Source organism: Cimex lectularius, unplaced genomic scaffold, assembly GCF_000648675.2.
Source record: "Cimex lectularius strain Harlan isolate CLEC.00 unplaced genomic scaffold, Clec_2.1 scaffold77, whole genome shotgun sequence".
Lineage (NCBI taxonomy): Eukaryota > Metazoa > Arthropoda > Insecta > Hemiptera > Cimicidae > Cimex > Cimex lectularius.
This window is the reverse complement of record NW_019392836.1, coordinates 1537301-1550743: the sequence shown is the minus strand read 5'-3', so window position 1 is coordinate 1550743 and position 13443 is coordinate 1537301. Positions and strand designations below refer to the sequence as shown.

The window sequence follows — 13443 nt, the reverse complement described above, 5'->3', positions numbered from 1 at the left end:
TATATATATATTACAAAGCGTAGGTTTTCTTTCCTCGAAAAAGTACTTTTTCATTATACTTTTATCATCTCTTATTTTAAATTCTAAAACTTGGTATGCTTTATTTTATCTTTCGATGACGTCAAATGTCCATCAAACGTCAATAAAAATGTTTTACAGCATTGATTATCTCGAGATGTTTAACACAATTGATTTTTATTACAAAGACGCAATCCATTAGAAAGCTGCAACAGCCGCTAAATAAATCGAACACAAAGAGAAAAGCAAATACTTACCAGAAGTAAATTGTTTATTTCTTCTACCATATAGCGATTTAAAAAAACTGTTATTGTAAAAGCACATCAAACTAAATAGATGAATATACTTTTTTATTACTACAAAGGCACTGTCACTTACAAAGGCCTAATGACCACAAAAATAATGTAAGTCGTTTTTTAAAGACCTACCACCAATTTCTCATAGTTCTATTATCTCAAATTTCAAATCCCCCAATTTAAATATTCATTATTCCAACTTTTAGTGTTGGCAAATGTTCATCGAACAGCAATAAAAATTTAATGGTACATTAATAGAGACTCTCCTATAAAACAAAAAATAAGTTGTGTGCGTTCAAAACAGGTCTAAAAAAGTAAGCAATGGTAGAATGGGGTTGATGAACTAGAAAGGGTTCTGAGTTGGTTTTTCTCTTGGAAAGGACGGTTTGCCAATAGATAATCGATGTTATAAGGAATTAATTGTGCACCGTGATAAACCATCGAGATTTAAATCACTCGGATTCAAATCTATCATTACTAAGCACTTCACTAAGCCTTTTAAGCTACGTAAGTCGGTTATGTCATCAGCGGTCCGGTGAGAAAAAAAAATTTGCATATTTAGCAATGACTTCGTTGATAATTCAATAAAGACCCTCGGCACCTGAGTTTTTAAACGATTAACAAAATTTTTATGACCTGATACACTCATTATAAAATATTTACAGTAACTGTCGAAAAAAGAACCGAGTGGTCAGAAGAAAACCGAAAAATTGATATCTTTCTGTTACTGAAAAGCCGGACTGTGTCGAGATGTGCCAATGCCGATAGTGTTGATTTTGTCCGAAAGTCGGCCGATTCGCAGCCGAGACATTTTATTACTGAGGGACAGTTATTATTGTCATTAACTAAGCGTAAATGTCGACCCATAACGTTGAAGTAACGACTTTCATAACTCGGCCGTTTATCCAACGAGCCGTGATCCGAATTCATGCTCGCACCGAAAAGAACTCACGTCACCGCAAACCCGATTCAGAACACGCTGTAACATTTTCGTTTCATCAGCTCATCAGTGCGACACCCCAGTGGGTCTTTTTTATCTTATGCCTTTACATTCGGCCATTACCGAACTATTCTCAAGATTATGTTTTCGTGGTCAATTGACCAAGTTACTTCTTTCAATCAATTAATTATTCTTTCTATGTAAGGTCTTGGTTGAGATAAAAAAGAGATAAAAAAGTCAGTGTCACGAGTGGGATTCGAACCCACGACCTTCGGCTAAATACGCCGCTACTCTACCACTTCAGCTATCGTCACTTCGATCCTTCTCAAAAATGTTTTTCGGTTGAAATAACAAAAATTTATAATTTAATAATGTGACAACGTCCGAAACGTGACCATCTAAATACTGGAAAGCAAAGTTTTCTAAACGTAATTACCGCAGAATTGACTAATGAACAGAAACACTGTGACTCACAAATGCCTTAGTACTAAAGAATTGACCATTACAACAAAGACACCGACAGTTAGAACGACAAAACTATACATGATTGACAATTACTGCAGAGAATCTGTCATTTACAGAGAGTTACTAAAAAAATTGACTCTTACTACAAATACACTGCAACTTATAAAGACCTAGTAACCAATGTAGTAAACCATTATTTGAAAGACATTGTCACTTACAAAGATATAAATATCAAAGAATTATTAGTATTACAAACACATTGTCAATTACAGAAATGGATTACCAATGACTTAACTGTTTCTACAAAGAGATTCACTTACAGAGATCTAAATACCAAAGAATTTATTAGCACTTCAAACACATTGTCAATTACAGAGATCTAGTTACAAATTAATTAACCGTTTCTACAAAGAGATTGTTACTCACAGAGATCTAAATACCAAAAAATTGATTAGCACTACAAACACATTGTCAATTACAGAGATCGAGTTACCAATGATTTAACCGTTTCTACAAAGAGACTAACATTCACAAAGATCTAAATACCAAAGAATTGATTAGTACTACAAACACATTGTCTATTACAGAGATCTAGTTACCAATGATTTAACCGTTTCTACAAAGAGACTAACATTCACAAAGATCTAAATACCAAAGAATTGATTAGTACTACAAACACATTGTCAATTACAGAGATCTAGTTACCAATGATTTAACCGTTTCTACAAAGAGACTAACATTCACAAAGATCTAAATACCAAAGAATTGATTAGTACTACAAACACATTGTCCATTACAGAGATCTAGTTATCAATGATTTAACCATTTCTACAAAGAGACTAACATTCACAAAGATCTAAATACCAAAGAATTGATTAATACTACAAACACATTGTCCATTACAGAGATCTAGTTATCAATGATTTAACCATTTCTACAAAGAGACTAACATTCACAAAGATCTAAATACCAAAGAATTGATTAATACTACAAACACATTGTCCATTACAGAGATCTAGTTATCAATGATTTAACCATTTCTACAAAGAGACTAACATTCACAAAGATCTAAATACCAAAGAATTGATTAATACTACAAACACATTGTCCATTACAGAGATCTAGTTATCAATGATTTAACCATTTCTACAAAGAGACTAACATTCACAAAGATCTAAATACCAAAGAATTGATTAATACTACAAACACATTGACCATTACAGAGATCTAGTTATCAATGATTTAACCATTTCTACAAAGAGACTAACATTCACAAAGATCTAAATACCAAACAATTGATTAGCACTACAGACACATTGTCAGTTACAGAAATCTAGTTACCAATGAAGTTACCGTTCCTACAAAAAGACGGTCTCTCACAAAGACTGAGATTTTCTAAACTATAGGTTGTTTATTACTACAAAGAGAATTCCACTTACAAAGACCTAAAAACCATTGTACATTATTACAATGCCATTTTGACTTACAGAGATCTAGTTACCAAAGAATTGACCATTACTTCAACGACCCTGGTGAATTTGTTATTGTTAGAAATGTTTGTGTTTATAATAATTAAAATGACTTATACCACACATATAAAGACACAAGAAACCGTTCAACCGATAAAAATACATGCTTTCCTTTGAAATGCTTTTATCGTTCCCGAATTTCGAAATAATCAAATACTGCGATTTATGAGCTTGGGATAGGGCGTCTAGAGAACGATATAGGGCTTATAGAGGACGACTGGGAAGTAGGTGACCTTAGTTTTGTAGGTGAACTTTTACAGGGATGGGACTTCGTGTGGGCTTACTTTCACTCTCGGCCGATTACACCTGCCCTCACCTCAAATCACGTTGTGGTTATTCAGCTCTTCTGATACGTCGCGTTACGTAATACGGTTTACTATCAAATTGGGGAATTTTTTATGGTAAATTTTAGAAATTTTTGAAAAAAGTTTACATACTGAAAAACATATACACTTTTTCATTGTTGATTTTTTTTTTGTTTAAAGAAAGGATAATGCGGTTCTACTGTTGGGCAATTAAAACGATTAGAACATTAAATGATATTTTAAGTGCTGAAACACAGAACGTGAGTGGTAGTATTCATCACAGGTTAATTATTTTTGTACTCAATACCAAATTTTCCTTCTAAACGTGCCCGTTATGTCGATTTTCTAATGGTTCTAATTAAATTTTTTTCTTTAATTATTATTATCGGCATATTTAATGATGTAAATGTTTAGGTCCAAAATATCAAAAAGTGGTCTTAGTAAATGAAATTTGAAAGAAACCAATTTTAAAGTGGATTTGCATTATTCTACTGGTGATAATTTTCCGAACATTGTTATGAAGTTGTGTCATATTTTTTTATTAGCATTACATGTGTATCTGTTGACATAATTGACGATTATCCTACATCTAAAGGATATGACCAAACGATGGATGTCACGTGAAGGGAAAGTAAACTAGATTGCCAAATAGATCCGTCCTAGAAACAGACTGGGTTAGCACGGTCGAAAATCATTTACCCGTGGTGGAGATAAACCAAAAGAAACTTGGTTTTAAACGAAATCTACCAAAAATCTTTTAAATCGATTACATCATGCTAATCAAAATTCTCGGGTTATGCGCACTTGCAACGCCTTTCTAAATTGTATCGTATTACATATTCTTTATAAGGCAAATGTCTTTTTCTGATGACTTTACAAAAAAATCAACGTAACATGCAAATGCATTTTCTCAGCTTCCTGATCGATTGGATAACATTTTTTTACCCAGTTAGAGTAAATTATTGCTGTTTGTTATGTCACGTTAGCACATGGTTGTCATTTTACCAAGATTCAATTAAGGCAGATAAATAATTACAACAAAACTCAGGAAGATTCGGTGAATCCCTGATCTGATTTAGGCCAACTACAACAACTGGATTGACTATTACTACAAAACAATGTTACGAAAAAATACATAATTAACTCGGTATTGACTATCACTACAAAAATACCATCAACACTCAAGCAATAATTGACCCGACATAGGAACAAATTGTTCGAAACCCGATCAAACGAGATCATATTGATTAATTGTACAAAAATTCAATTCTGTAGCAATTCTCAATTGCTATTACTACAAAGTAATACATCATGACAACCATCCTAGAAATAATTTACCATAAATTGGCTGTTACATCAAGTGATACCACAACTAGTCGAACTAAACCGGAATTTACTAGTACAGAAAAAACACTCCTACGACAAAATAGATAATTACATTCGACGTTACTATAACTACAAAGACAAAGTCACCACCCAAGCAATAATTATTACTAGAATGACTGTTACTACAAATTGCACTATAACTAGAACAAATTGTCTATTTTTACAAACAAAAAACGACTACGACAAAACAGATAATCACATTCAAAGTTACTGGGTCTACCAAGACAAAGTCACCAACCAAGCAATAATTAATACCAAAATGACTGTTACTACAAATTGCACTATAACTAGAACAAATTGACTATTTTTACACAAAAAAACAACTACTACGTCAAACCAAATAATCACATTCAAAGTTACTGTGACTACAAAGACAAAGTCACCACCCAAGCAATAATTAAATACTAGAATGACTGTTACTACAAATTGCACTATAACTAGAACAAATTGACTATTTTTACAAACAAAAAAAACGACTACGACAAAACAGAAATCACATTCAAAGTTACTGGGTCTACCAAGACAAAGTCACCAACCAAGCAATAATTAATACTAGAATGACTGTTACTACAAATTGCACTACAACTAGAACAAATTGACTATTTTTACAAAAAAACAACTACTACGACAAAACAGATAATCACATTCAAAGTTACTGTGACTACAAAGACAATGTCACCATCCAAGCAATAATTAATACTGGAATGACTGTTACTACAAATTGTACTATAACTAGAACCAATTGACTATTTTTTACAAAAACACTGCTACGACAAAATACATAACTACCGAATTTACTATAACTACGGCGACAATGTCACCATCCAAGCAATAATTAATACTAGAATGACTGTTACTACAAATTGGACTATAACTAGAACAAATTGACTATTTTTACAAAAAGAAAACTACTACAACAAAACAGATAATCACATTCAAAGTTACTGTGACTACAAAGACAAAGCACCACCCAAGCAATAATTAATACTGGAATGACTGTTACTACAAATTGTACTATAACTAGAAAAAATGTCTATTTTTACAAAAACACTGCAAGGACAAAATAGATCATTTTATTCGACGTTACTGTATCTACAAAGACAAAGTCACCAGCCATGCAATAATTGTCACTAGATTGGCTAGTTACTACAAATAGATCTAAAGCCAGTCAAACTAGACTAAATTGACTATTACTACAAACAATGTCACTACGCAAGCCACAATTAATTCTAAATCTGCACAATTGCTGCTAAAATCTAATTGATTATCACAAGAAAAACACAATTATAAATAAATACTTGTATATAAATTGGCTATTACTACAAAAACACATCAAATCACTACCCGTGAGTCCCAATAAATTGATTAATTTATTTGAACCATCATTGAACATTCATGTCATTGAGTCATTGCACAAAACAACAAGTTAAAAGAAAAGGCTTAATATAAATATATTACCTGTTACAGTCAGAGAATAGACACAGCCCAAATGTAGTTTTATAACAAATGATGACATAATTAAATCTGAATTGACTAGTACTACAAAAACATAGCTGCAATCATGAGCGTGGCTATCAATGAAATTACTATTACAAAAACCTAAATAAGTAATCTTTTTATGAAAGGTTTATGATTGAAATGAAAAAGTTAGTGCCATTTCAACCAAAAAACTTACATAAAAAGATTAATCAATTGAAAGAAATAATTTGGTCAATAGACCACTAAATCTAATGAATCTAAATAAATCGACTATTAAAAAATAGAAAATTATTTGTAACGATATTTTCTTTATTTATAGTAGTCAAATGTACAATTTTTAAGAAATAAATCACCACCCATTTGTGAGCAGAAATGACCAAATGCCAACGTAAAGAAAATTAATCTTCAAGATTACACAATACATTTTCTCGTTTAATATTGAATAACTAATCGTTTAAGGAAGGACGCCATATTTTAGAAGCATTATTAAATTTCAAAAACCTTAATATCATGAAAAATATATCAACATTATTCTTCTATAGATCGAATCAAAAGACGTTACCTTGTAATAAATTATTTGTTTTCTTCATTTTTAATTAGACTTAAATCTACAATTGTCCTATGGTGAACCTCTAAGGGTAAACAGTTCCATCGGCAATATCGTTATAATGATAATCAATAGATAATCAGTACCGAATTCTAGGCTGATTTTTGTCCTGATCACAGAAAGTAAACGGGACATGCTGATTCCGCCAACGAGGAGAAGAAATACAAAACCTGGAGCAACATTCCTTCGTAAGAGAAAGTATTTTTCAACTGATAAAACGAATAGGAAGGAAGTTGATGAGTAAGTTTTAACAAATAACTCATACGTTTGTAAAATTCAAATTGACTCATAAATTAGAAATATTATGTTACAACATATTTGATGTTTTATGATTGTTTGGTCGTATTGTTATTGTTCATAATTAAAATATGATATATTTTAACACAAATTTAAAGGAAGTTGATGAGTAAGTTTTAAGAAATAACTCATACGTTTGTAAAATTCCAATTTCCTCATAAATTAGAAATATTATTATACAACATATTTGAAGTTTTATGATTGTTTGGTCGTATTATTTTTGTTCATAATGAAAATATGATTATTATAACACGACTATGAATGAAGTTGATGAGTAAGTTTTAAGAAATAACTCATAATTTTGTAAAATTCAAATTGACTCTTAAATTAGAAATATTACGTTACAATATATTTAAAGTTTTATGATTGTTTGGTCGTTTTGTTTTTGTTCGTAATGTTAATATGATATATTATAACACGAATATGAAGGAAGTTGATGAGTAAGTTTTAAGAAATAACTCATACGTTTGTAAAATTCAAATTGACTCATAAATTGGAAATATTTTACAACATATTTGATGTTTTATGATTGTTTGGTCGTATTGTTATTGTTCATAATGAAAATTTGATATATCATAACACGAATATGAAGGACGTTGATGGGTAAGTTTTAAGAAATAACTCATACTTTTGTAAAATTCAAATTGACTCATAAATTGGAAATATTATGTTACAACGTATTTGATGTTTTATGATTGTTTGGTCGTATTGTTATTGGTCATAATGATAATATGATATATTATAACACGAATATGAATGGAGTTGATGAGTAAGTTTTAATAAATAACTCATTAGTTGGTAAAATTCAAATTTACTCATAAATTAGAAATATTATGTTACAACGTATTTGAAGTTTTGTGATTGTTTGGTCGTATTGTTTTTGTTCATAATGAAAATATGATATATTATAACACGAATATGAAGGGAGTTGATGAGTAGGTTTTCAGAAGTTTTTTTTGTCTAAGGTGGAAAAATAAGATTGAGTTATGGAAAATTTTAAAGAATTTCTGTCGGCTTACCTTTAGCGGCCCAGAGAACTCCTTTGGCCAGTGCCATCAGGTAGATTTTCATCGACGATTTGCACTGCCCGGATATGTTTTTCGCGCCGGGTAAGCTGTTTGGGTTCCACTTATGGGGGCTGTAAACGGTGGCCAGCCACTGCAAACCGGTTTCAGACGCGATCCAGAGTTTCGCCTCGCTTTCTTTTCTCTTCAGCAGTTTCTGTAGGTTTTCCGAGGGCCGGCCCGGATCGGTTTTGACGGTCAGGTTTTGACCGCCGACGACCGCCGCTGCCAGCAGCATGCCCCACACCACGCCAAACCGCATACTGCTAAAAATAAACAATTGATTAAAGGAAGGTACGATATATCACCGAATAGAAAATCATGTTATAGTATTTATATATAGTCAATTATGTGATTATTTGGCAGCTTTCGGTTGTGGTAATAACAAAGACGCTGACAAAATCAACCGTGCCTTCAAAGAAATCGATTAATTGTTAACAGTTGTGAAGCCAAAGTCTCTACAATGTTAATTAGATCCGAAGGTCGTGGGTTCGAATCCCGCTCGTGACACTGACTTTTATCTCAACCAATACCTTGCATAAAGATTAATTAATTAAAAAACGTTAATTAGGTTTTAAAGGTTATTGCATTTTCATTTTGATCTTTGGTAATAGTCAATTTGGAAGAAGTTAGGTCTTTTTAGTTCGGTATGTCTTTGTAGTAACAGTCAATAATGTAATAGATTGCTTGTTTTCTTTTGTAATAATAACAAAGGTGCTATTATTTTTGTAGTTGTATTCAACAATGTCTTTATGGGAGTAGTCAATTAATCAACTTAGTAACAAAAGTATGTACAGCGTTAATTAAATTTAATAATTTAGTGCAGTTTTATTTTTATCTTTCGTAATAGTCAATTGTAGGCACTTAGATCATTGTAGTTAGGTATGGTTTTGTAATAATCGTAGTATGATTGTAGTTGGACATAGTCACTTCGATGGTAGAGAGTAATACTTAAGATTTGTCTGCCCCTTTTTAGAAATAGTGCGTAGTGATGTTATGTTCGTCGTAATAGCCAATTAAGTGGTAATTAGGTCTTTTTTGTGCTAATGTTGTAACATTATTAGATGAACTCTTGCTGAACCGGAATTTGGTCGATTATTGGGTCCGCCTTCAATCGGAAGTTCGTTGAACTACTTAAACGCATTTCTATGCGAACATTGTTCCTTTGTTCCTTCCGGTCTGTTCAATTGATATGTACAAGCAGCATCCAGAAACTATTAAAAACAACGTAAAAAGATAAGTGACTCAATGTCGGTTCAGCATGATTAGTATGATAGTAGTAATAGACGATCCAGTCCTAATTATATGAATGTACGTTGAAATATTTTTACTGTAATTAATGACTTAAAAATAAAAATTGTACTATTAAACTTGTACCCAATAAGGAATTAATTACTAAACAGATTATTTTATTTTTCTTGGTTCTTGTCGATACCGTCACTGGGTTTTTTTTTAATAATTTTGTAATATCAATTTTAGTACTAATTCGATCTTTTTTGTATGATATATCTTTGTACAATACAAATACTAGTATTTTTTTTGTAATTAGCAATTCTATAAAATTTAGATGTGTATACTTTCATGAGTCTTTGTTTTCAGTAATAGGCAATTTCCTATTAATCAATATTATAGATAATATAAATATCATTAGTAGATTTATCAGTTTAGCTTCTTATTTTTGTAACTAGTCAATTTACTAGTAGGTCAATATTTTTTGTTTAATCTAACTTAATTGGAATATCCTAAAGTGCTGTTAAGCTTGAAGTAATTAATATCATAAGTAGATATAAAATTTTAGCTTTTTTTTGGCAACTAGTCAATTTACTAGTAGGTCAATATTTTTCGTTTGAACCAACTTCATTGGAATATCCAAAGCTGCTATTAAGCTTGAAGTAATAAATATCATTACCAAATATATAATTTCAGTTTTTTTTTTTTTTTTTTTTTTTTTTTTTTCAACTAGTCAATTTACTAGTAGGTCAACATGTTTCGTTTGAACCAAAAAACTCTGTTAACCTTGGAAAATAAATATAAGTAGTAGATATACCATTTTAGCTTTTTTTTTGCAATTTACGAGTAGGTCAATATGCTTCGTTTGAGCCAACTTCATTGGAATATCCAAAAGTGCTGTTAAGATTAACGTAATAAATATCATTAGCAGACATACCATTTTAGCTTATTTTTTTTCAATTAGTCAATTTACTAGGAAGTCAATATTTTTCGCTTGATCGAACTTAATTAGAATATCCTAAAGTGCTGTTAAGCTTGACGTCTTGAAGTAATAAATATCATTAGTAGATATACCATTTTAGCTTCTTTTATTTTTTAGCAACTAGTCAATTTACGATTAAGTCAATATTTTTCGCTCCATCGAACTTAATTGGAATATCCAAAAGTGCTTTTATGCTTGAAGTAATAAATATCGTACTAGATATATCTTTTTAAAATTAGAAGGAAGATTAGATTAGAAGTAATACTAATATAATAGATTAGTAATAAATATCATTAATAGATATATCATTTTAGTCATATCACTTTTTTCCAACTAGTCAATTTCCTTTAGGTCGAAATTTTTCGTTTAAGCCAACTTCATTGGAATATCCAAAGGTGCTAATAAGCTTGAAATATTAAATATCAGTAGTAGATATCATTTTAGCCTTATTGTGTACTAATAGTCAATTCACTGGTACGCCAATATTTTTCGTCTACACCAACTTTATTGTTATCCAAAGTTGTTTTAAGTTTGAAGGAATAAATATCATTAGTAGATTTAGTCCTTGTTTGTAGTAATAGTCAATTTAGTGGTAAGTCAATATTTTTTTGATTGAATTGATTGGTAAAAATATCTAATGGTGCTGTGCTTATTCCATCTTTTAGTTTGATGAGGTTTATTAGTAATAGCCCATTTCTTAATACAATAGTTATATCATTTTTATTATTTTAGACTTTTTATTAATAACCTGAGGTATTTGTTGTAATAGTCAATTCTCTTAAAGTAATAATCTTTGTTATTTGAAATGCCTTTGTAGTTATAGTTACAATTTTATTAAATTTTTACATTAAATGTTTTACATTTTTTATTTAATAAAATATCATGTAGAAATAGTCAATTTCGAATAGACTTGTTACTTTTTGTTATTATATCTTTGTAACAAGTGACTATGGCATCTAGGATATTTGTAGTAATGTAGTAATTGTAAATATTTATTTTATTGAGATGGATAATTATAGTTTGGTTATATTTTTATTGGTGGGGTGATGTTCCAACAACGGTTTCTGATCGTCGTTTATAGTTTGGTCGTGTAAAGTCTTGGTAATAACAGTCAATTCAGCGATAGTTAGACGTTCCTAATGATAGTTTTTTGTATTATTGGTCTATTTATTACTAAACACACCTTCAAATAAATAGAGGTAGTTATATGGAATTGGTCTGGATTGACCGTAAGGGATAGTTCCATGAGATGCAGTCAAATTTATTCTTTTGCATGGTACATTTTTTTTTTCAAACTTAGCTCGACATAACTTTACAACAAGAATCTCAACTTGAAAGAAAGTGCGGAACACGTCTAAAAGCGGGGGATCTTTTCACATTCGGCAAATCGAATTTGCGGCTACGCTTATGTCACGTGGAAATCGAAAGTGCCGGATGCAAATCGGCCTTAAGCAACCTGGGATGACAAACGGCAAATAAACTCCCTCTCTTTTCTTATGGCATTTCGACGCCGAAGAAAGTACAATATTTTCAAACCGAGAGAATATGGAAGACTTTATTTATTTTAGGAGGATTTTTTTTATCCAAAGATAGCCCATTTTCGAGATATTTTCAATGTAAGGATTAAGTTTATTACATTTATTAGGTTTCGTGATCCGCTTGACCAAATAAATTCTTTTCGATTAATTAATATTTTATTAAGGTTTTCGTTGAGATAAAAAAGTCAGTGTCACGAGCGGGATTCGAACCCACGACCTTCGGCTAAATACGCCGCTGCTTTACCACTTGACCTATCGTGATTCTCGGCGACAAATGAAATTGCCACGGAGAGCTTTAGTGAAATATACTTCATTTTGCTTATTACTTTTATTAGTTTTCGTGGTCCGCTTGACCAATATTATCGAATCCCGCTTGTAACAAAGACTTTTTTATCTCGACCAAAACCTTAATTAAAGATTAATTAATTGAAAAGAATTTATTTGATCAACCGGACGATAAAACTTAATAAATGTCATAAACAAAATGAAGTATACTTCACTAACGCTCTACGTGGCCATTTCATTTGTCGCCGAGAATCAAATAGATTACACATTTGAAAAATGGCAAAAAGGAGGGAAAATTCAAAAGGTGGGGTTGAGGCGGGAAGTTAGTGGTAGAGCAGCGGCAGATTTAGCCGAAGGTCGTGGGTTCGAATCCCGCCATGACACTGACTTTTTTATCTCGACCAAAACCTTAATTAAAGATTAATTAATTGAAAAATAAGGATTAAGTTTTAAGATCAATCCAATGTAAGAAAATTTTATTTTAATGTTAAATGGAATACTTTGAATATTTCTACTAGTGTAGTAAGTCGGTATCAAGTCAAATTGAATGTATTTAGTATTTACGAGAAGCGTCGTTGATCGTAGGCCAACTTGTTGAATTGTCATTTACGTTTAAATTTAAAATTTACACCTCCGCTCACTTCTTCTTTCACGGCGTCTTCACAACATTCTCTTAACCGGGCTAATGGACAAGTTCATCGGTGGTAATCGATCCCGTTTCAACAGGTCGTAAATATCCTCGGCGCGGCCGTGCGTGTGAAGAGCGCATCCTTTAAAAGGAAAAGGAAACAAGTTGAATTTCCACTTACGCACGAGGGTACTTATTAAATGGGTTTCGGTGGGTAGAAACACCGGGCTCCCGGCCCCATTGTCTTTCCATTCCATCGATTAAGCCGGGCTGACAACTTTCGACTTCCCACTTGCATTTCGCCCGGAACACGTGGTAATTTTTCACATGTTCAACCGTTTTATATGCTCGTGGGAACATTTTATTTTGACGATTCTTCCTAGAATAATTTTCT

The 13443-nt window shown here is 31.5% G+C and overlaps 1 protein-coding gene across 2 annotated transcripts in view; it reads right to left on the bottom strand.

The window, feature by feature from the left end:
• Nucleotides 1-13443, bottom strand: part of LOC106669596 (nose resistant to fluoxetine protein 6-like) — a 102323-nt gene that overhangs the window by 78445 nt on the left and 10435 nt on the right. Inside the window, exon 2 of one of the 2 annotated variants that reach the window (XM_014399175.2) lies at nt 8342-8652. In XM_014399175.2, coding sequence (XP_014254661.1) covers nt 8342-8648 — 307 coding nt within the window. In that variant the 5' untranslated portion in view covers nt 8649-8652. The remainder of the gene's footprint in view (nt 1-8341; nt 8653-13443) is intronic. The other variant, XM_014399176.2, reaches the window with a different exon arrangement.